Source organism: Coturnix japonica, chromosome 11 (genome assembly GCF_054131305.1).
Source record: "Coturnix japonica strain WE chromosome 11, WE-NBRP24, whole genome shotgun sequence".
Taxonomy (NCBI): Eukaryota; Metazoa; Chordata; class Aves; order Galliformes; family Phasianidae; genus Coturnix; species Coturnix japonica.
The window spans coordinates 14,031,827-14,057,169 of record NC_140673.1 but is presented as its reverse complement, the minus strand read 5'-3'; the positions used below and the strand labels follow the sequence as shown (position 1 = coordinate 14,057,169).

At 37.3% G+C, this 25,343-nt stretch overlaps 1 protein-coding gene across 8 annotated transcripts in view; it reads left to right on the top strand.

The window, feature by feature from the left end:
- The window catches only part of FNBP1L (formin binding protein 1 like), a 48,073-nt gene that overhangs the window by 5,883 nt on the left and 16,847 nt on the right, over positions 1-25,343 (top strand). For 7 of the 8 annotated variants that reach the window (XM_085511292.1, XM_085511290.1, XM_085511295.1 and 4 more), the window contains exons 2-5: positions 14,552-14,667; positions 23,099-23,152; positions 24,617-24,764; positions 25,158-25,220. In XM_085511292.1, the coding sequence (XP_085367418.1) occupies positions 14,552-14,667; positions 23,099-23,152; positions 24,617-24,764; positions 25,158-25,220 (381 nt within the window). The remainder of the gene's footprint in view (positions 1-14,551; positions 14,668-23,098; positions 23,153-24,616; positions 24,765-25,157; positions 25,221-25,343) is intronic. The other variant, XM_085511293.1, reaches the window with a different exon arrangement.

The window sequence follows — 25,343 nt, the reverse complement described above, 5'->3', positions numbered from 1 at the left end:
AGTAATTGAGTAATACAGCAATGGTTTTATGGACAGAAAGGACTTGAGCACATTTCACATTGAGTGCTCATTGTTTGTAGCACACATGCATACTTTTCCAGCAGCTTGAATTCTTTTTGGTAGAAAAAGAATCCCCAAAGTCCAGATGTGATCAGCTTTTTCCTTGTGTTGGTGAACAAATTGTTCAGTGAAAGCTGAAATTCCAATCAGCTTGTTTCATTTTGCCTCTAGTGACTTTACGTAGCCCAGTCTCAGAGCTCTCTTGGCAGAACGCTTTATAGGTTCATCCTCAGAAGCGTGTCAGTGTTTCAGCTGGGTGGAAGGAGAAGGAAGAAAAAGTACAATAAACCAGAAGGTTTTCATCAAAATGCTGACCCTTTACATGGACTTTGTTCATAGAATTATCTACAATGGAATTGTTAGTCTGGGTTGCTTTTCTCACTACAAGCTCTGTTGTAAAGAAGAGCAGTAGCAGTGTAGTATTTCTTGCTAGGTGATGAGAACAGCTTTAATTTCCAGTGTAATTATTTTTCTGCTTTTATGTTATTAATACTCTTAGCACTGACATTTGAAATACTTGCTCCTTGATAGTTTCTTTGGTCAGAACTCATCTTCTGCTCTGTAACTAAAAAGGGCATTAAGCTGCTTTAACTGCTTGCTAAAATTGTGCTTTGCACATGTATACAGAGTTGTGTTACATCTTTCAGAGGAGAAATGTCATCTTACAGGCTTGAAAAGCCTTTGAAACTTGAATTTTTCTTGGACTTTGATGCGGACCTTTTGTGGTAGTCTCAGGCAGGTAAACTTATTTTCTATCTGTTCATTAGGTTGTGAAATGAATAAACTTTGTTTGCATTAAATTACTATTGCAACAATATCTTCATTTGTATAATATTTCAAGGTTACTTAATGTGTAAGTACAAAATAATACAGTGTTTTTCAGTGTCATAAGCAAAACCTAAAAGCAGCAAATTCTGGCACCTTCGTCCTTGTTCTTATTTACCAGACTGCCTAATGAAGGAACCATTTAAAACTCTTCACTGTGAAGCATAATTCCCTCTGAGCTACCTGGGTAGCTGTTGTCCAAAAAGGCTGTGTCTATTTTGAAAGGAATGTATTGGCAATATTTGATGAAACGTTGCTTGGATGGGTAACACCTGCTGTGCACCAGCAAGGAAGTTCACCATTCGATCATGGTACTTATTCACGTAATGCTGCTCTTGGGAAGTATTTGCTCAGTAGGTAGGTACTGTGCCTTGTCATTGGCTGATGCACAAGACGTAGTGCAGCATGTTTTTTTTAATCGTTGCATATTAGATAAACAATATTTTATCAGCATTGTGCAATGAAATGGCATCCCCTTGATTTGAGCTTGGAGCATTAACTGTGTGCTGAAGAGAAATAGAACAACAGTCACACTGGATGGTGAAGAGGCAGTCTTCATTTTTGCAATAGTTGTTCCTGTTTTATCTTACAATTATGTCATTTGATTGTTTTGATTTTATTTATTTATTTACTGCTACTTAAAGTCATTCACTGTTAGAGAAATACTTAGGATGTTTGACATTTTTAATCAGTACTTGAAGTGTGTTTAACCTTATTTGTTTACTTGATGCCTAGAGCCATCAGTGCCGCAGTTGTGCTGTGCTGTTTGGTTACTGGTCATGCCAAGTGACAGAGCAGGACTAGGTGCTGTGCAGCACAAGTTAAAGTGTTAAAGGTTAAGCCCCCACTTTATAAAAGGTACAATGCAATAAAATTTAATGGCTGTTAAGACATTGTACACATTATTTGGATTTTAATAAAATGTGTTTTATTTTTTCCATGAAAATGAGTTCTTATCCATTATTAGTAAGTAGAACGCTTAATAAAGGTCCATTAATGAGGGCTGATAAAAATAATGTAGTTCTGAAGAATCAAGAGTTCCCTCTCCTCCCTTAGGTCTGCTTTTATTTGGATGCTAATAGTGCTGATACTTGCCCGTATATTTAATTGCACCATTGTTTGTTCTTTTTATAAACAAAAGTCTTGCAGGACCAGTGGAACACCTGGCTCTTATTGAAAGTAAGTATTGTATATAAGGAACTTCTCAGAGCCGGTATTTTTTTAGGGGAGGGGATAATTGGAAAGCTAATGAAACCTGGAGATACTGTACTGATACTACAGCAATAATGGGTTCTTCTAGGTGATCTTACAGAAAGGTCTTTTATTTTTGCCCTTGCTCCAAAAATGTGTTTCTATGGTAAAATATGCAGTACATTCAGAGTTACCACTTTGCATCTGAGTTTCCTGGTGCCACCTGTAGGTTGTGGTTGTTGCACTGCATTATTTAAACTGACAAAAAATGCTGGTATTTTATTATTTGCATTAATTATTGTGGGATCTCAGTTCAGGCTTTACGAGCTTTGACTGTTGGAAGCTGTGATTTAGTAGAATGTGGATATTAGTTGGTACTTGGAATTCCTGTGTGATGAAAACTCCACTTTCTAAGTATTCAGAATTAACCTCATTTAATTAAAAGTTTCTCTTAATAGCTGTACTTGTTTTGTGTTATTGTTTTGTTTTTTATACTGTCTGGGGAGTCATTAAACAGTAGACAGTGACATTTGAGATGCATCCATCAAGAAGGTGCTTATTTATTTGGAGGAGAGGAAGAAAAGAGCAAAATTCCTGTTGAAAGGGAAAAGAAAAAATAGTTTTTTGAAGAACAATAGTAACTTAGGAAAATTCAATTGCCTGGGAATTTTTCTGCTTCATAAACCATGTGAGAGAATTGTATAGTATATAATTCCATGAAACTTCAAATAGAAGTGTCACCACGTAAGGAATTTTATCAAGTGTCCTCAGTCTTCAGTGTGATACTCAAATATTTATTCCTGTAGCCAGAGGTGTGGTGGTCTGATTTAGTCTTTAGGTCGAGACTAAGGAATTAAGGGTTGGGTATTATTTGTTTTGTTTGATTGCTTGTTTTTTAAAGGTGGTGAGGCTTCTCCCACATAAGCACTGTGTTCATAGAACTTGAAGTACTTTATCTCCCTGGGTTTGAGACACTATTAAGTAGTTTGTTCCTGATGGTGATTTGTAGTAACAAAAGTTACTTCTTTCTAAAATGACTTTTTAAAAATGTTTTTCCTTTGCTACTGGTGCTGCATACTTTATCTGTTTCCCAGAACAATAGTGCAGTCCTTCAGGGCAGCAGCCCAGCACTTGAGAGATACAGGCTTAATTCCCCGAGTTTCACTTTTATCTTTTGTGTTCCTGAAATGGAAAAAGCGAGATCTGAGTAGCTGTGCATGGTAAGAGGCTTTAGCAAAGAGCAAATCCTATTGGTGGTTGGAGTCCAGTTAATCAGTGAACTGGCCTCCATAGGTACAAGCAGAAGCAATGGCAGGCCGCTGATGCTGTCTTCTCTTTGTGTTTTTGAGGCTAGTAGTGTTTTCAGTTACTTTGACTCTCAGGAGTTATCACTGAATGTCACTGAAATTGCAGTTCTTGAAGTTATTTTCTTAGGGGTTTAAAATAATTTATTGGCAATCAGATACTGGTGGTATTTATGCTTAGGGATTGGTAGATAAAATATTTTTCTGTATTCTGTCTGGTTTATACTGCAGGTCTGTAATTGTGGGCTGCATAAGGAATACATCCCGACTTAATGAAATGCTTTACATTTTTTGAGGATTTACAAAATCAGTGAAAGGTTATCATACCAAATGGACAACATTCATGCTCTCTTTTCAGTAATGAGTTAGAAAGGATTGCCTATGCCTCAAACGCAAGCTTCATTCTTCAGTTTTAATTCTGAAAGAACTGTTGTTAATTCTCTGAGCAGACTGAAGGTGGGAGTGATGCTTTTATCTGTGCTGGGTGCTGAGGAACTGAATCAATTTCTAACAGAGGCCCTATGTAACATATGTAATTCTTATCATCCTGGTAAACTCTTCGTAGTGCTTTGTACTTTGCGTAACTTCTGTCATGCAGACCATCAGACTCAAGTCACACCTGAAGCCTGTGGCTTTCTTGGCTGCTTTACTTTGTTAGGTTGCTGGAAAAGAGGCTTCATTTTTTTGCTGACTTCTGTTCATCTGTGGAAAAAGGATCATGCTCTTGTATCTCCAGGTTAATCTGATGGTTGGATGCCATATGTAATACGTTAAGCACTAGGAGCAGTCATTCTGATAAGAAAACAGTGTAGCTTTTCATTATGCCACTTCTTCCTTCTCTTGCACAATACGGTGCGTTCTCATCTTGACAGTAGTGTCAATAGATACATGCTTGCCTTTTCAGAAATTAGTTTTGCCTTATGTCTATTGTGGAATACTTCCTTTTCAGTTCTAAACACGAAGGAGTGATTCATGCATATTTTTAAACCTTCTGTAAAGTTGTGGCTCGGTGCCGGTTGTGATGGTGAAATATAGAGGAAAGACAGAGCGCGTGTGGGCTTTGTTTGTCCTAAAGCAGTCAGTGCAAAACAGCTTTCATATGGTGTCAGGTTTTCTTCCTTAAATACACGAATTGCCCAGTCAGGTACATGCTCTAAAAATACATAGCAAAAATGGGTTCTTACTCTCTAAATCTGTAATTTCAGACAGGATTTTTTTTTCTTTTTCTTTTTTCTTTCTTTTTTTTTTTTTTTTTAAGAGTACTATACCAGTTTCTTTCAGTTGATCTCAGTTGAATAGTGGAGCATGCAGTTAACTACAGCTTTTCTTGTGCGGTTGTTTTTGAGCTGTATTTTATAGAGACCTGCTGAGGGCATGTGGAAAGTGAAAGTCTAAGTACTCATGTCACACAATAAAGAGTTTCAGGATTTTCTTGAGGTTGCATCTTTGGTGTGTCAATATTCAGTGCCATACTATAAGCTAGTGCTGTAGACTTATACAAAGAAATGGTGTCTACCATATTTGGTATTTTTTGTACAGTGAAATTTTGTTCTTTTTCCTGAAAACCATTTATTTTTGTCTTCATTTGCTAGAAGTACTTAACACTTTGCTTCATTCATCATTCTTATGCTATTTTCATTTATAATCTTTTCTGTCTTCAGAGTAACCAGTTTTACCTCCTGTTTAGCGTTAACTTTTGCTTTATGAGGAAGGTAGAACACAGTGAATAGTTATCCTGACAAGTTAATGCTGAAGAAGTAACAATTCTGCGATGTTACATGTAACAAGGTCTTATTTTGGCATACAGCATCATTCCTAATGTGTGCGGTTCTCTTTGGTGTTTGCGTGAGCTGTGGTGTGTTTTCTGTGTTCTATAGCATAAATTACCTGTTGCATCTTAAAGCGTTATCAAAGGCTTTCAGTGTTAATATTTCTGTCTTTCAAAATCAGCAGTTCCAGATGGGGAACACTGGAGTATCCATTGCTATTTATTTGTTTGTTTTTTGTTTTTTGTTTTTTTTAAGTGGAAGGAATGGCAGATATATTCATAAGGTACTTAATTGTGCAATTTGAGTTTCCTTTATTGACTTTAAACCTGGAGTACAACTTACAAAAAGACGTTTCCAGTAATGCCTTAATTAATACTGACACAGAAGGCAGCGGGTCTCATCAGATTACATTCATGTGGCTGGAAACAGTGTACTGTTTCAGCTGCAGGTAGTTTATTTGAATTCTTTGGTGTGTTGTTACCCTACATTAATATTTGGAATTCTTCATTATGTTCTGAGCAAAGTTAACAGTTCAGTTCATTGTTGAGTTTGGAAACCTTGACTTGAGATGTTTGCAGTCATCATGAGTAACAGACTTTGAATCTAAATGCTTCCGATAGGCTCAGTTAAAAGGGGATTAAGATATTCAATTTTTGTATCTCAGCATGCTGTTAAAAGACTGAATGAAACTAGCTGCGATGACAGCTGAAAATGAAATTATTTTAAAATTATTTTAAACCTTGTTGAGTGTATTTTGATATATAATCTTTCAAATATTTTAAATATTTAGTATTTTGTTGAGATTCATGGGGATGATAATTCCAAATAAAGTACATAATAGTGTTGTGCTCCTTTGCCAGCATGCTGTGCAGCTGTCCTTGAGCTCTTTGCTTGGGATTTCCTTACTGCCTTTCCAAGACATTCTCTTTGGAAAAAATGGATGCCTGCAGACTGTCTTTAACTTCCCATTATATGCTAAAGATGTCCTGAACTCAGGTACTGACACAGATGAGAAAATGTCTGATTCCATTTTATTCCAATTTTATTTGTTTCTGGAAAGATAAGCGTGGGTTTTATGCGGTTATTTGCAATGAACAACAAAATAAACCACTTATTAGGGAAAAGTAATTTGTGTTCTTTTTCCACTACTAATCCTGATGTGTTTTTTTCATTACAAACTGTCAGGCCTTAATCAGTAGGTTGAAAATGTTTTTGCTAGGATGTAAAATGTTTTGTCTCCCCAGATAACGAAGCATCAATTTTCAACGCTGTTTGTTTGGAATCAAGCTCCTTCAGTAAGGAGTTACCATTTTAGAGGCGTCTTTGTTTAGAAGTGCTGTAACTCATGGTGATTTTGGTCTGCATTAGAATTATGAGCTATACCTAAAATATTTTGTTGAGCACTGTTTTGTTGTTTTGTTCTATTATTTCTGATTTTGTAATACTGAAAAGTTATTAGGAGACAGACCTACTAATTATTTACTACAGGAGCTTTTTTTTTTTTCTTTGTGGATGTCAGTAACAGAACAAGCTGCTTTGTACCAAATATAGAATTAACTTCAGTGCTTAAAATGCTGCAATTAGGTGGCTTTTTCAAAGTGTGCGCTTTAAAACCTATGGTAGATGAGGGATTGAATTATCGTCTCATCTTATACGTAGAACTTAACCAGAGAAGTGATGAGGGGAAAAAATGACCAAGGTGCTTGCTTCAGCCACAGGTACAAGTACCTGGATTTGATGCTTATTTTTAACCTTTTAGTTATCTACTGTATTTCAGTATCACTATCCTTGTATTTCTCTACTTCATGTAGGAAGGGAATAACAGCAGAAGGCAGGCTCCTGCTGAAGTACTTTTTAATTTCTACTTTGGTTGGTTTTTTGGTCTCTCAAAACTAAATAGACTCTTCAAAAAGGAATGAACGTCATCTGGTGTCACTACTGCCAGGTGTGACCCCATCATTCCATGTTTTCTTCATAGAATCGTAGAATGATTTGGGTTGGAAGGGACCTTCAAGATCTGGTTCCAAGGCCTGCCATGGGTGGGCCTTGGGTGCCTTCAGGGCTGGGGCACCCACAGCTCCTCTGGGTTGTGCTGGTGCCTCACTGCCCTCTGAGTAAAGGATTTCCTCCTAACACCTACTCCAGATGTCCTCTGTTTCAATGTAAAACCATTCCTCTGGACGTCTCACTTCTGTCCTAAACGTGATTGCTTCAGGAAACGCTTGTATCTTTGCACTGATATCTTTGCACTGATCACGTTGTAGATTTGCTGACTTTCAATATTGAGCTCCCACAGCTTTGTGGAATAAGTTTTACTGATGTAATTGTTACGTCAGGTGACAGAAACTGTACGAAATCAAGATGTTTTGAGTCTTGAGTTTTGTATGTATATATTAGACTGAGAAATGTCGTTCTGACAGTTTAAAAACATGTTGGTTTTATTTTATTTTTTTTTCAGTACAGCAACGTTTGTGCTCTACTTTTGCATATGGAACTTCAGTGTCTAAATATGCTGTACTGGAGTTTTTTCCTGTTTTCAAAACATGGGTCTTCTAACAGAATGCATCTGCTTGCAGTTAAATGATGCCACTGATCACATTCAAGGTATTTGGCAAGGGAAGACAACAGCTTGTTAACCTGGAAGGGGCACAGCATTTGTATTCTTTGAGCTCATAAAATACATTTATATTGCAGTTTTCTGTGGATAATATTAACAATGTATTTTGTGTAATGTGGTTTGTGATCCTGAGGTCTCTTACAGTGAAGCATGAAAGAATGTTGCAATATGTTTTCTGGGCTTGTATCCTAAAAACTTGAGTTCATTTGATATGGAACAGAATCATCTTACGCTGTAACATTAGTTATCTGAATTGGGAAGCTGAAAAAATCCATGGTTCCAAAGATGCCAGTAGTGACATCTGTTTTTAATTTAAATTCTTTTTTCAGTTACGTTAATGTTATGTGAATTTTGCTGTAGAAGCAATAAGTGCAGTAGATTCCCCTGTGAAATAGGAAATACATAGGTGGTGGGTTGTTTGTTTTGCAGGCTTCCTCTTTATCTGAAATAATATTGAAGATAGGAAGGCTCTGATTTACTGCCCTGTTAAGTATGTGCATCTGGTTTTAAAGTCAAGTTTGAGAAGCACTTCCTGTTGTTTTCAAAGGTATTCATGAAGGGAAAAAGGTGTGGCTTCTCTGTTCTTCCTTTTGAATGCTGGAACATTCACAGGTGATTCTGAAGGGGAAATTCACCTTAGGACGGGGTGTTGAAAATTCCCCTTCTCTGTCACGCTGACCAGCAGCACATGATGAGATAGCAGGCTGGCCTCCTGGCGCTGCTGGCTGTTTGCCTCACCTGTCCTTTGTGATCTCTGATCTTGTGAAGTATCAAACCGTGTCTGCTCCCATTGGGTCTGCAGAGATTCTCTTAACATTTGCAGCCTTTCATGAACAACAGAGTCTAATAACTCTGTTAAATGAAACTGAAGAAGTCTAAACTGTTTAAGGGGTATCATACTCTGATATAAAAGAGCAGATTTACTGACAATCAATTTAGTACGCTTGTCATTTTTGAATATGAGGAGCAGCAAAGCTAAGGTTTATGCTTTCCTCTTAACGCTGGGCTGTACTCATGGGCTTTGAACACATTGTATACTATTGGTGTTCAGTGTGTTACAATGTATATAGATACATGGGAACTGTGACATTAGTTGAAACAGTTTACACTGTGCTGAATGAGTTGCTGTCTGGATCTCTTGTGCCTGTGTTGGAAAGATTGAAGTTTACCTGAAGGTACAGTGTTCAGAATGTTTGCTGAGTATTTTAATCACATCTCTTGTGTTGATCCAAGAGTTAATATCAGCGTGTGTTCACTTTGTTTCTGTGTTACAAATTGTATGTTTTGTGCTCAGAACTCTTCTACAAACTACTGTTTAAGGGTAGTGCCATGAAAGGTACTTAAAGGAATTGGTGAGACAAGATTAACATTCCAAATAAGCTGCCCCTTTGTTAAAAATCCAAGGGCAGTTAGAAGGGGTGTACCTTGTTTTTTGTGTTGAAACTGTCCAGTCAGTTCTGCTGCTTATATCAGTAATTGTGCAAAGATGCTGTTATGCTGGGTTTATCCTAATTGTCAGAAAGATAAGCAGAATGACAAAACATAAACCAAACAGTTTATTTATGTTTATTCCACTGAAGTAAGACTTAAACGTGACTTAAAATGTGAAGCACATCAGATTGACTCTGTTGGGTGGGATTTGTGCACCCTCCTTGATAAACACTATCTGGTTTTTATGTCAGTTAGAAGCTGTATTTTCAGAACTTTCCAAGTAGCTGAACAGCAAGCAAATATAAGGAAGCGATACTTGGATTACAGGGAAGTTGATATTCTTTCCCTTTTTCTTCCCCCTACCCCAGCTGGCAGAAAGTACTTCCTTGTTTTAAATTTGTATCACTTGTTATCATTATATGCTTGGCTTTTAGTGTCTTCAGAACTAAGACTCAAAGTTATATGCAAGGTAGTAGTTACTTTACCCGTGTCAAAATGTAAGTTCATTAAAACTTTCACTAAATAGCGTAAACTGGATTTCATGGTTGTACAGTTGAATGACAATAAATAGGAGCTTGTGCAGCATAGTGTGTGCATGCATAAGGGATGGAGCTTACTTGGTAAGTAATGAATATGTCCTACAAAGCAGTGTTAGGCAGCTGAAGTGCAACACTGTGAGCAGCAAAGCTGGTGAAGCTTTTCTTCTGAATCGATGACGTGAGACACCTGGGTATTTTGTAATAATAATCTCATTACAAAACATGTAGCTTTGACCCTGTTGTCTCTTCTGTACTTCTCCCCTTGCCTATTTAGTTCCAGGCTAATTACCTCCTCCTTTCAGAAAACCCTTTTGGTTTAACATCTATATCACTCCCTTCTTTTCTTGAGTACACTGTCCTCATTCCTTACAGTGTGGGGGGGTAAAAAAGCAGTAGGTCTGCTTGTTAGATGCTGGGCCAGTCTGGTCAGATCCGGAACTTAGGTTAACCCTTCTCTGACAAAACTGACAGCTGCTGAGATCTCTTTGCTGCTCCCACTTTAGAAGAGTGATGCTTTTGAACACAAGAATAGTTCAGTAGGTCACGTATGCAAGTACTGGAAAGCATGAGGGACTACCTGCTCACTTGATCTTCTAGGGATGTGTTTTTAATGACATTATTGAAGTATGTATAATTTTTAGAGAGGTATTTGTTAGTATTACGTTTTAAGTTTTCAGCAGTTTTCTCAGTGGTGCTTAGGACTATGCTAAAATGTTCATGTTGTACATTAAGGTTAGAACCACGTTCTAACAACAACCTTTTCTAACTGAGGAACAAAGTGATTTTTTTTACACAGTTTTTGAAAAATCTAAATCTTGCGGCATAGTTTTCCAAGCCAGATGTTTGCCTATTTTTTGTGTTGTTTACAGGCTAACATAAATCATGTGGTAGCGCTAATTTTGTACAGCACTGCTTCACCTGAGACCTTGTGTGGCTGTTGGTCACATAGGAAGTTTAGAATTCTGCTGCTCCATTGATGCAGAGCCACAATGCTTTATTCCAGTCTTGCTGTAAATGTGGGATTTTCTCCAGGTCCTTCTTACAGTGAGCAACAGCATCTCTAAACGTTGTATAAACAGTAGTATGTTTTTACTGTGATTCATTGTATCGCATTTTGTTAATTTGTAGTTAAATTTAGAAGTCTTTCTGGTTCCTGTGACATAACTAAGACTAAAATATATTCACGTTTCTGTCTACTAGTATCATTTCACCACTTTCCTGCTTGCCAACTTTCCTGCCAGTAGGTTCAGTAGGTGGACTTACCAGTAAGTTCAGGAAGAATTAAGGTATTCTTCTCTTACATTTAAGTGCTGATATAATAAACACATCATTCACCTGATATGAGGATGCCTGTGCATTAAATGAAGAACTTCAGATGTGATTTACAAGCTGGACAAATAGCAGTATTTGTTGAGGAACTCCTTTTGGCAACTTGTTCATTGGTTCTCTTTTATTAACACGACTGTTCAGTGTCTGACTGTGGTCTGGGACAGTCAGTTTGCTGTGCTGGCAGAAACCTAATGCTGTTAATATCTAATCTTCAGTCCAGTGGATATAGTCAGTGGCATTGGTGACCTGGAGTGCATAGCTGTAATCTGTAATGTCGAATGGTGTCTTCAAGGTGGAATGCTGTGAGATGGCTGAGCTAATTCAACAGCTCTTAGCTTCTGAAAGAGGTGATTTGTCCCTCTGCAGAAGTACTTCATTAATTCCTTGGTCCTAGCTTATTCTACCTTGAAATTGGTGTCAGCATTTATATTTCCAAATGTGAACAGTATGTTGTAGTACTATAATCCTGTCTGTATTTACCTATTTGTCTTTCACCTGATCTCCGAATGCAGAACATAGTTCTTTATCAGTTCTGACTGCTCATTTCAGAAGTAGCCACAGATGTTTCTTCTTCTTTTCTGTCTGATAGATGCCCATCCCATCCTAGATAGTGGACAGGAGTCCGTCATACCTGGTGGAGTTGCTAGCTGCCAAACAAGGCATCCCCACCTGGTAGACCTGACAGGAGAGAGTTCCCAATGCAGTTATTTTGTTGCTGGCCTAGGAACATATTTGCAGGGAAAAGCACAGGCTTAGAATGCTCTGTAAGTCTATGGGGCCAGATGAAGTGCATCCAGGGTCCTGAAGCAACTGGCTGATGTGGTTGCAAATCCACTCTCCATCATCTTTGAAATGATGTGGCTGTCAAGTCCCCACTGATTGGGGGAAAAAGAAACAAACATAACTTTGCTTATAGACATGTTTTTTTCCCACTCTCTTCAATGTGTAAATACTTTCAGAGAGGAATAAAGTGTAATTTGCAGGTTAGTCTGTTTGGAAGCTACTGGACAGAACTTGTAAAGAGCAGGAAAAAAAAAGATGCTTTATATTTAGTTCCCTATATAGAACAGCTCTTTGTTGGTTTTTAGATTTAAAACTAACAGGAAGTTTTACAAAAACAAACTGCTGTTTAGCTGGAAGTAGTTCTAGTCTGTCTGATAAAAGGAAGCAGATTGCAGTTGCAAGAAGAGAAGACGATTAGAAGTCCTAATAGATAATTATAAAAGGAAGCAGGCAGGAAGAGAAGTGATAATTAGTTCAGCCAGTAAAATGGAAGAGTTGTTAAACTGAGAGAAAAGGAAGCAGGAATGCATAGAGACAAAAGGAAAGGAAAAGAAAAAGGCATGGAACAGGTTTCAAGGATCAGAAAACTTGAAATGTGTTGTCCAAATTAGATTACTGTAGCATTCTCTCTAATTAAAATATAATTTTATAACCTAATTTGTGCTGAAGATAGGTGGGGAAAGGTAACTTGTCATTAATAGGTCATGGTTTCCATAACTTCTAATGTAGCAGGTCTAGTAGTTCTTTGAGCAAACAATGCAAGTTAAAAAATAATAAATAAACAATAAATTGACCCTGAGAAATCTCATTGATGTAAAGTGTTGACCAGCATGAACTTAGTTCAAGGCCTTCATCTTCCTTAAAGTAAAAAAATAATCAGAAAAGCAAGCTGCAGTGTTTCATACAAACACCGTCTATTTCAGTGGAAGGGTGTGATAAAATGTGAAGTAATTGCTTTGTAATTTAACTTAAAATGTTTAATTACTTGACTGTGTTTGAGATTTTTTGTCTTCTGCTGTACTGTGGATGCAGGAGAAACTCTCATGGGTATAAATTCAGCAAACAATGAGAGACTGAGTTAAATAGTCAGCCCCAGTTTCTCAGTTGGATTACTTCAGACCTGCAGTTTTGTGGATTATTAATTCTTTGCTTTTCCTAAAGTGGAATAAAACAAAGCATTTCTATCTAAAACTGCACTGGGGATTGTTTGATACCAAATGGTTTTGGGGCTGTTTGTTTTTTGACCTGGATCTTGTTCCATGATCTATTTCAGATTTTTTGAAAGTATTAATTTCAGGCATCGTATTGTATGCTTTGCTCTATGATAATGCATAACAGAATTTGGGGTCAACAAAAGACTGCAAGCAAACTGGCTTTGTGAAGCTGTTTCAGAACAGAATATAGTGGTGATACCTTTGCCCCTTCCAGCATAAGGTGGACTAATGGCCCACTGAATCAGGGTTTCCATTGCTTATCTACCAGGTCATTCATGCATTCATGAGTAACTCTGTAGGCATCAGTAATAGTGGGGGAGCTGCACTAATATGAAGGTATGTAAAGAGTGGTGAAGATAAGGAACAGGTTTTTAGTTTTGAGCCCTGCATTAGAGCAGCTTTCTTTTTCACTTCATTCTCATTGTCTTATGTATGTTCTATGTGTGATCCTCATATTGGAAGGGAACGAATTCTTTCTTCCCTTCAGGGGCTATTGTATAATCCTACTAAATGGTCTTTGCTCAGAGCCTACTCTCTATAGAATCAGATGAAGGAACAGAGTTGCGGCAAAGTTGGTGGCACTTTGACAGTGATTAAATACTTCTGTAAAGTGTGACGTGTCAAATGATCAAAAACAGTTTTTCATTGGAGGAAAATATTTGCAAAGCCATCATCCCTGATTGTGTATTCTGAAGCTCATTTGTGAAATGAGTTGGTCAGTAATATTAATAGTACAGAATACAGTGAAAGATGAGTTTTGGAGATCATTTGTTAATAATCACCACTTATTTCTTGAAGTTAAGATTATCTTTGGTCCTCCTGTTTGCTGTGCATCTACTTTCCTCTAACATTTGTAATGGCTAAGGTTTGCTTTCTTTAGAATCTCTTGCTAGAACTGTTGATGCACTTTGTGTATAGATTTACTTTAATAAGTGTTTTTCATATGCTGCCCAACTTAGTCATGCAGCTATCATTTACATTATCATTATTATCATTATAATTTACATTATCTTTTTTTCAGTGAGTGGAATTGCTTTCTCATGTCAAACAAAATTACTGCTGCTTGTGTTTGTTTGTTTTTTAAAAGTACATCATTTTAGTTGATCAGCAGTCTGTAAGTTACCTAAGACTTATCTCTGGTTATGTCATAATTAGTGGAAAGCTTCCACTTGTGAATGAAAATAAAAGGAGGGGTTTGGGGGGGAGGGTGCATTGGTGTTGTGGAAGTGATCAAAGGCTGAATACAACTTAAATGAAGACATCTAGAGCTGTTATCAGAAAGAACTTGATCAGTGCCTGTGCATACAGCTTTGTGTTCCTGTATGTGGTTGGTGTGTATACATACCCTCAGATTGATCTGTAATTTTAATGACTTCGGTTCAAATAGCAAACATTCCTTCAAAGTGCAGCTCATGAATTACGTGTTGTTTCTGGTTTTGGGGCACTTCTTCACTCACTCTCAATATTCTTGTTTCCTTTTGTTTTTAAGGATCAGTTCGATAACTTAGACAAGCACACACAGTGGGGCATTGACTTCTTGGAGAAATACGCAAAATTTGTAAAAGAAAGGATAGAAATTGAGCAAAACTATGCAAAGCAACTCAGGTAAGTTTATTATTATTATTATTCTTTTTTAAAGGGTCTTACCAGTTAAAATCAGATTATGGGCAACTGTGCAATTTCATGATTTAAGAGTTTTGGTGTTTTTTGTTTTGTTTTGTTTTTTCATTTAAAAAATGAATTAAATTGTTAATTCTTTCTATGGCAGACAGTATTTTCTTTAGCAACCTAAACTAAAATTGTGCTGGGGTGTGTGCTTGCTTCCTTATTTGTTTTCCCTTCTGTTTTCCTACCCCTCCCACCTACCCTTTGCATCTACATTTTCTTTGTTCAACCAGCTTCAAGCCTTTACTACTAATTAATTTCTTATGTTGAATTGGCAAGAGCTTCGCTGCATTTTGTTTAGAAATCTGATTGAAGTCATTGAGAAAACTTGAGAAAGCAGATGATCTTCATGTCCTTAACAGATGACCTTTCCATAGCGAGTCATCCCTTTGATTCAGACCTTTTCTTATCTCTCTTGTTCACTTTCTGTTGTTGCCAAATGAAACAGTTTAGGTCTAGCTGGAGTTTCCCCTCCTGTAGAAGGAGATCATACAAGAAGTGCAGTAGCAATAAAATGGCCCAGAAGTGCCAGAATGAAGTGGGATTTATTTATTTATTTTTAAACCAAACGACATGTGGTATTCGAAGAGCAAGATTTAAATTAAGATCCTGCTATGGAATTGGCTTTAACTGTTATCCTTGTGTTCCTCTGGGGACTTAGCTAAAGCTGTTGCCAGGCCCTTGACAAATGAAAACTGCTAACGGCAGCTTTGCTTTGGTGGTGTCTTCTATTATCTCATCATTGGCAAACTAGATTGGCACCAGATACAGAGCTGAGGAATCCTTCCTCATAAACATGTTTAAGAGGTTTACAGCTGAGAGGGTGGATGTTGTCTTCTGTTTGGTTTTTGTATTAGTTACTTTTGATCCAGTAGGGTATATTCACCAAATGTAATATCCTCTTACTTTACTGAGGGAAATGAATGCCACTTTTCCAAAGCTATCATAGAAGAACTTCAGGAGGTAAAGGAAAGTTTGAAGCACGCACAGCACTAATTCACAGTCTAGTTTTGGTCTGTTTTGAGTTGTCTGTTTAAAAATGGAATTGTTTTATTTGCATGGGTCTACTCAGTTTCCTTAAATATTATGAAGAGATGTAGTTTTGCTTTTCCTATTTACATTTTAATTTTCCACAGCTAACACAATGATATTAGCACTCCAGGATATGATTAGAAATGAGAAATGTATTCTGTGTAGCATTTTATTATTTTGGGTAAAACTTTTGATTTTTCTCAAAGCATTTTTGCAAAGCAAGTTATGTCAAGTACTCCTGTCAGATGGCTGGGCTGCTTGTGTACATGCAGTAAGTATGACAGCTTCGGGAAACACTGGTCTTGCTGCACACTTGTACGGTGCATGCATGCACTTCCTGCCTGCTGCCCACGAGGGTCTGGACAGTACACACGCAACAAGGTGACTGATTTTCTGCCAGTAGACAGGTTCATGAATAAACTATTGGGTGTCCTTGCCTGGCTTTTCCATGGGAGGGAACTGATGGTTAGTTGTGAGTTGTCATGTGATAGTGCCTTGTTTTCAACTGTAATTTCTCTTGAGGACGCTCATTGATGTTAACTGTGTAAAAGGGAACAGTCATGAGGCCCCATGGGAGACTGAGATCTGTGAAGTTTTCATCTCCTGAAAAGTTATTCATCCTGCAGATGGTTCCTTAGAAGTTCTGAGAGAGAAGATCATAGGGATAGACTGTGGTTCTGGTGAATTTTAATGCTAGCAGCATGTGGCCTGTAAGCTGGATATTAATATCTCTGATAGCAATTTCTTGGTTTTATCTTCATTTTTTTCTCTTGTAATGGAATACAACCTGACAGACACACTGCTGAGAATCTCTGTATAATGAACTCTGATACTTCTTATGCCCTTACATAGCAGGTACATAAACAGTATAGAAAGTGCTCACCTCTTGGTAGTTCTTTGGCTGTACTCATACTTGGGAGATTAAAAGGAAATTAAAAGGTCAGTGAGAGAAACAGAGTTTCAGTGCTGGGAATGTATAATTTTCTTTGTGCTTTTTTCATTTTATTTTTTTTTCTGGTGTTCTGTATTTATTGTGGATGGATCTTATTCTCGTAGACTTAAACAGAGGATGTGAACTTGAGTTACTTTTCCTAAGAGTTTTCACAAATCAGAGTCTATGTCCTGGCAGAAACTCACACTCAGTGTAAACCCTTGCCTAAGGTCTTTTTTTGTGTGCTGTCACAGCTTAGCAATGAGATGTTTCCAGGTGGCAGCAGCTGTTCCAAGTCTTTAAGGAGATGGCAAGCAAGTGATGCACATAGGGCATATGAAGAGGTGCTTGAATGAACTCACTGAGTTGATGCTGAAACTGATGGTTTGTGGTTGCTGGGTAATTGCAGAAATGATAACTTGTGAGCTAGGAACAGTATATGGGACAGAGTTCTCACAGGTTATTTATTGTTGTTATTGATACACAGCTGTTGATGTCAAGAAAAAATATGAAAAACTGTCACTTTTCAAGATATGTTCAATATGGATGGAAAAGAAAAACTGAAGTTTGTTTTGTCTTTGAAATATGCTTTGCTCTGAAAAAAGCAACTGTAAATTCTTCTTTTTTTTTAATCTCAAAGGAAGTATCTTGAGCTTTGTATAGCTTTGTTCTCAACTAGCATGTTGTGTTGACACAAGGAGTGTGAGGTTTATTATAGGCTGTTACTGATTTACAGAGATGAGAATTAGGGTGAACAAGAAACATGTAGAATCATATATTTAAATTTGATTATACAGCTGCTTCATTTGTTCCTATTTTTATAATAGGGGGAAAAAAAGACGTAGTATTTGCCTAATTACTGGGCACTGGGCTGACTTGTGTAATTGAATTCTCAGATGCTGCTTTTGATCAGCATTATTGCTGAAAAGTGGTGAGGTGAAATTCTATTTTATTTACTACCAGGTTATCACATAGCAAACACTTGTGAGGGTTTACCCTTTTGGTTCTGCCCGAAGCATCTGTCACTTGCTAAGTTGTAGGAGTTCCATATTTTTTAACATTCGGTTACAATGGTAACAGGGTTATTAGTGAATAAGATTTCTGAATTCAGTCAACTTTTTAAATTGCTGCTTTAAGTAAATAGTGTTGGTTGTTCTTGAACTAGCAAAGTGTTTCTCTTTAAAATTGAAATCTTCCTAATTGATCTGAGCAAATGTATTTTTCATGGGTTTTGTTAGTTCCTTTTGCACACCATTAAGTGGTGTTTTCTAAGTAAGGTATCAATAGGTGCATCTGTCTGGTCAAACTGAAAATTAACTCCTGCATGTCTGTATGTAGAATCTTGGGGTGTGATTTAAAATGTGTGTAAGCTCAAACATGAATTTGGTGACATGAATGAAGACGTGTGTCCTTACGTGTTTGTTTCTTCAATTGAAGCTGAGAAATTAGGTAGATGATTATTTAAATATGGATGTAGCAGGTTTTTTCTTCATGATTCCAAGCTTTGGAAACTCCAATCCTTATTTAGTCAAAAGCTTTTTCTTTTGACATGATGTTACTGAATCAAGTTCACTGTCATTCCTTTAACCCAGTCTGTATGTTGCTATGCACTCACAGAAACCTATTTGAAATCACTGCCCTGCGTGTCCACATGAAATGCCTTTAAGTTCTTACTGCACTTTAAAATTGATTTCTGAAGAAAGAATTGTAAGTTTGCTCACAGTCACTTGTAGGATTATGTAGGCACTGTAGAAGTTTGATCTTAACAGATGTCACAACTGTTACCTAGGCACAAATTGTGCCCTGTTGTTCCTGCTGCACCCATTCTTCATATTCTGTTATTTGACTTAACAAAATTGAGTTTTGAGTCATTAGCATGTTTCTGTATAACAGTACAGATGTAGACATAATATGTATGTGCCTATAAATAATGTAAATGTATTAATTAGGTGTTTTTTGAAACTTCAGAATGCATGACTTAAAATGAGTACTGTAGTCCAGGCTGCTTTCTCAGTGGTGTTATCCTACGGTCAACTTATACCGAGAAGAGAATTTGATAAAATTACAGGGTCTGCAAAATTGAATGTTGTGTTGAATGAAATCTCCTTCCAGATGCGAGTAATTCAGGAGGTGATAGAATTGTAGATTTTATTTCCTGAGTATTAAAGTGTTATCCCCCTGCACTTCCCTAAAGAAACACAGAGCAATTGATCCAGTAGATGTGGTTCAGTTCTGATGGTCTGCAGTTATGTTTGCTTTTTTCTTTTGAACCTGACAGTACTGTTGCTCCAATGTGTTACTTGCATTTTCTTTTCTTTTTTGCTTAAAATGAAAGGAAAATTTGAAGGAAAATGAAGATTCTGCATTTATTTTGAATTAAATTATAAGATACCTATAATGCTGCCTTGGCCCAATATACCTGTCAGTCTGTTCTTTGGCCTTTGGATTAGATATAAAAAGAGGCACTCAAAGACTGTTTTATCCATTTTCTGGAAGGACTTGTGCTCTGAGAGAACCAGCTTGTGGTGTTTCTCCAGAGACCTTCATCATCTCCAACATGTCAACCAAAATTACTAGATGGCATTAAAAATCCTACCTCAGTTGTTGAGTCTGGGTGTTGGTCTGCCAAGGGGAGCTCATCAGAGACTGCCTGCTGCTCATTTTTGGTCACTGCTGAACTTAGTGGGATTTATACTCATGAGCAAGGGACAAAGTTATTTATATTCTGTTGGTAGGTCTGTGTTTTGTCTCCTAACAATTATAGTAGAATTAAATAGGACAGCTTGGCAGAGTGGCAAGAACTAGTTGATGAAGTAAGCACTTGATTTCTTGTAGCTTTAAAACTCTTCTCTAATTTATCAACCAGTGCATAGATATGTGTATGTATTACTCAGTATGTTTTATATGTGCAGATACGTACATACATACATACACACACATAAAAGTTGTGTGTTTGGGGGATCAGTACAGATCTGACTGGGAGTAGGGAGAGGTTTATAGTTTCTCCTGCTCCAAATATGCTTTGCAGGGACTCCCCTTAGTTTAAGCTGAAACTGTGTCAGTCCAGTTGTTCTAGTGAGAATGTGTTTATGTGAGTCTGCTTGTCTGGGGCGGGAATGGTCTTTCAAAATAAAGCAGGTGATTTGTGCCCACCTGTGATCTGGTTCTCTTATGGAAGAGTCTGAAAACAGGAAAACTAGATTTCTTTCCAGTGAATCTGAATTGTGGGAAGTGCACCTATTCTGTAAATACTGGTGGGTGTTTAGCTCAGGGAAATTGGCTAGAATTGGACTTGACTAAAACCTCCAGAAACTGGTAGTGTGAGAGCTAAGCCCTTGGCACTGCTGTTTTGCTTTAGTGGTCTGCTTAAAGATGTAAACTACTCTAATTGCTGCTGTAGACATATGGGAAGGTTCCCATGGTTTGGAGAAACTGGTCGAGAGCCATACTTGGCTCTGTGTTTAGGTAAAGATAAGATCTTTCTAAATGTTGATGTTCACTGGTAAAAGAAACAAAAACAAACACAACCCATTTATGCTTCATTGTTCATGTCAACTCTGCTTTTTTCCTTTCGCTAGAAATTTTGCATTTGCTAGCCACTTTATTATTAACTTTATTTATTAACTTTTGTGGTTGTACTTTGTATTGTTTATTGGACCTTGGAGCCCTTCTCTTTTGCAGCTTTAGCTCTGCTTGTGGTAGTGCTTGTGGTTTTATTTTATTTTTTGCTTTTTCAAGTGGCTTACTTTCTCTCTGTAACACCCCTGAAAATCTTCCTTGAAAAGACTTGCATGGTTGCTTAGCTACAGCTTTGTGTGCTTGGGATGCGGTTCACCTTCTGAATATTAATAAGGTGAATTTCAGGAGTTTGCCAGTTATTAATGAGCCTCGAGTAGCAATGCAGGAGTGTAAGGGAAAGTGAAACATGGGAACGTTACTTAGCTAAGAAGATCATTAGATCGCTGGGCTGTGGTTTTGGTTTTTTTTTGATCTTTTGAGTTTTACAGTCAGAAATTGTCCCTTTATTCCTTACCAAGTAGTAGATTCTGATGATGGAGAAAAGAACAATCCTTGTTTTGACTTTAGTGAGAAAGTTGCTACACAATTTGTAGGTGCATTTTTTAAAGTGTTTATTCTTAGTGTACAAATGGATGTGCAGATTATGTGATGATCTTGCTGTGGTTCTTTCTGAATGTACAGAAGGAAACAAGGGGTACAAGCTTTCCACTGACTCCCAGCTCATATTTTGTTACGTACTTCATGTTTGAACATAGTCTCTCACTGCCTGTACCTCAAAGATAAGTGACTTCCAAATAACCTGATGGGAAATTGCACAAGGTTATTTTAGATGAAGACAAGAATAAAACTCATGTTTTAATGATGAAATGGCTTGTAGTTCATAGTGATGAAGTCACAGGCAGCCAGTGGCAATGGAATAGAAAACATACATGCAAGATTTTGTTTCAGACAAAGTTCTGTAGCGTTGGAGATACTGTTTGCTTTTTGTCAGAGAATTGCGGAGGTTGGAAGAAACCTCTGGGGATCATCTAATCCAACCCTTCCGCTTGGCTGCTGCTGGAGGAAAGTATTTTGGTTTAGATTAGATTAGTAATGGATTTTTGACTACTAATTAGGATTTACTCTAAGATGGCAAAGGCCAGTTGACTCAATTATTACTGGACAGACAGGTGGAAAAGTTATATTTAAAGGCCATTTAAAGTACAACTGGTACAGCAGCTCTAAAAGTTGACGTTTTGTACCCGATTCCTTCCTTGGCTGGATGTGTAAAATAGTTTAATTACACAATATTGTTCTTTTACACAAAGCTGAAGTTTGAATGAAGCATATTCCATGCCGATTGAAAAACCAGAACCAGTATTTGCATAACCCAGATTCATTGCACAGGAACACACTTTGAAAATGCCTCCTTGGCTGACTCAAAGTGGACTTCCTGCATCTTGAACTTTTTTTTTTAATGGAAGGTATGATTTTATTAAAGATGTATGGTAAGATTTGTCAACATTCTGTTGCTTCTGTTTATGGGTTTAGAGCAAGTAATTGGCATGCCTTGTTTTATGGGAAGTTAATTCTCACTTTAAAAATATGTCATGGTTAATTTAAAGGAGAGGTATCCATAATGGGCAATCTATTCTGCACTTTGAACCTTATTAGCTAGATTTTAGTGATCTGGTTCTTATATTTGGAAAATATGGGAAATTTTGTGAGGGTGGACATGAAGGTTAATATGCTGGTTTATTTAATTAGAGTAGTAAATCTCTTTAAATACAGTTTGCTCCAGCAATTGAAATGCTTTGTGATGCTTTGTGAAATGCTTTATTACCTGTAAAATAACACCCCTAGGGAAAGGAAAACTGTCATAAAGTTATAATTAATATAAGTCTGATGTAGTTCTCGTTTAATAGAAAAATGACAATTGAAAGTTGCTAGAAGAATTAATTGTGTCTTGGATTTCAAGAATTTTAAGAGAATTGCTGTGAGAAAAGTATTTTACATCAGGACAGAATCCTGTGTGCTAGAAAGTGTGGTCTCTGATGGCTAAATGCAAAAGGTTGGCTCACAGAGAGATGAGAACTTGAAAAAAAGATGCTGCACGTTTTTCTCCTTCCCTCACACCCATCACAACTTTAAAACTTTATGGCTTAATTTCACATTCATCACATGACTTGGGGTGATGTGTGCAGCGGTGTGTTCTGTATGTACCTGTATTCTTTGTGCTCTAGGCTGGAGTAGATATGGTTTGTCTGCTTAAGGTTTTGTGTTGTACGTTAAGCAGATAAGTTCCTGTTGGTGTTCTTGGCAACTATTGGGCTGTGATACAGTATAAAGAGCTGGGCCCATGGATCCTCTTTTTGAGATTTTCTTGCTTACCAGAAATCTAGTACTCACAAAAATGGTGGTAGGGCAAAATGTTACGTGCTTCTTTAAGAGGGAAGTTGCCTTGTGTTCTGAAAGTACACACATGGAAGATTGTGAGGTACTGTGGTTAAAACCACTGATCTGAATGTACACTCAAAGCTTAATTCAGTCACGGAGAAAACCTCCATGGGTTCATGGGTATCGGTGTTCAAGATGTGTGTGATTAAATAGTGACCATGTATTTGCCTTTTTCTTATTTGTTAGCTTATTTTACACATACATATGAAAAACCTCTTAAATGAACAATACGTTATCTAGTCTCTGTGGATTAGAGGTTTTAAAATGCTTATATAGTCAAAGTGGTTGAAATCTAGTGTTTCTAGTGTCTTAAGTCTTGTGTTAGGCTAAGGGGACCCTTAGATTCAAAAATGGTGTGACTGGAAAGGAATTATTTGTTCATGCACCTTGCTCTGCGTTCATCTTGTCAAAACACCCTCTAAAATAACATCTTTTGTTCTTCTTCCTTACTAGAAATCTGGTCAAGAAGTACTGTCCTAAACGTTCATCCAAAGATGAGGAACCCAGGTAAAAATGTGCGCCTAAAGTTCTGTGTATAAGAAATAAGGACTGCAGTGTACTTTGTCCATTTTTATTTCTTCTAAGATAAAATATTTAAATGTGCGAGACAACAAAAGCTTCTTAGTTCTGATGTAATAACTAACCATGGCACATCACGTTTGTGTCTGTAGTACTTCAGAATAGTAGACATGGCAGGTTGTACTTGCTGTGTTCCAAATTAATCTTTATCTCGCTGAAAGTCTGAAAGCAGGAGTTTGTTCCAGGATTTTTGTTGTTTGCTGGTTTGGACTTTTAATAGAAGAGCTGTGGTTTTTCTTAGCGTAATAGACGTCCCTGCAGCATAGTTAGGTGTTCAGATGTGAGTAAACGAAAACAGTAAACGAAAGTGTCTTGACCTTGTCAAGAAGGGCTTATGCCTCTTACACTTGCTGTATTTCCCTGACTTGAGAGACAGAATAAGTCTGAATGATAAATAATCATAAAGCTGTTTGGCGTAAACTGCTCCTCTACAGTTATGTGAAGAGAAAGGTGCTTGTTCTACGGTCCTTAGCCATTATCTTTTTTATTTAGAGAAGTGTAATACATTGTTTCCTTCAGAGATAAACATGAGTGAAAGAATGTGGGCTGTTTCACACTGTGACCAGAGTACATGCTGTGCACAGAATGCCTGGAAATCCACACTAGGATTTCCTCTATCTCTTTTGACTCTGTTTAAAGATCCTGGGCTACAGGGAACAGGAAATCTGGTTCTAGGATGGTGTTTAAATTGCACAAAGCCAAGCCAATGGAGATGGAGGTATTCCACAGTTAAAGAGAGAAAGATGTATATTTTAATGTGGTGCCTGTTCTTTTTTCTTTCTTCCCTTCCACACACACTTTCTACCCTTTGCCCCTCCTCTTCCCCCCTTTTTAGTGCCAGCCATAGTGGCACCTTACTTCCAGCCAAGAGGTGGGCAGGCATACAGGCAGCTGTCTTCAGTGCTGATAGCAAGCTTGTTCTGTAGATCATCCATCGGGATGCATATGAGTGGTATGATTGGCATGTTCCACCCTCAAGACTACCAAGTACATCATCTCTGCAACAAGTTCAGCCTCCAGGCCTAGGGACGTATGTATCCGTTCCCAATCTCAGGCCTCTCAGTTGGCAGCTTAGGAGATACCACTATACTACAGGGCTTTCCAGGTAGTATTCTTCTTCTTTCTTTTGCATCCACAAAAATCTATTTCCTTATAAAATGTATTTGAAGAGACATTGCAACAAATAGTACGTACCAGGCTCATTGTAGGCTTTCCCAACTTTGGTTTGTTGTAATTCAATCAGCATTAAAACAAGGTTTATTGTAAAATATATCTATGTTTCTTTTTAATTAGGAGCACAAACTATGTTAAAGGAAGTCTATATAAAGAAGCAAACTCAAAACCGTCTCACTTCTGGTATTTGTCTGTTTGTGTGTATGTGCTCTCTGTCAGGTTTACATCGTGTATTGCCTTTTTTAACATCCTTAATGAGCTGAATGACTATGCAGGACAACGCGAAGTAGTTGCGGAAGAAATGGGACACAGAGTCTATGGAGAATTAATGAGATACTCACATGATCTGAAAACTGAGAGAAAAATGGTAATTTCTCTATCTTGATTTTATAATAGGATACGAAATCAGACATGCTTCTGAATGTACTGATGTATTTGTTTACCCCAATTCCCGAACTTGGCAATAAGTAGGTTTTGTAATGCATTTATAGAATACGTTTAAAGCTGTTTTGGTAATTTTATGTACTGTTAACAGTTACTAAAACCTGAGGATTAAGATCTTGGGAGGTTGCTTACTGGTAGCTTTTTTGCCAGTATAATTTTCTTTTTATGTGATACTGTTCTTGCATGTAGTAATGTCTTCAAAAGAGTACAGGTAACATGCTAGAAGCATGTAACATAGCGTGCCAACAGAGCACAAACTAGGTAATGGTGATAGTACTGAATATATGTAAACCAAACTTATTTGTGGCAATTTTAGCATCTCCAGGAAGGACGAAAGGCTCAACAATATCTGGACATGTGCTGGAAGCAGATGGATAATGTGAGCTTGTGTTTTGTTTATTATTAATTAGGAAAAAAGCCTCTCTGTAAATGGAAATGTTAAAATCTCCCTTGCTTAGAACATAATGTTTAGCTATATCATTGAGTGGCCAGATCAGATTTA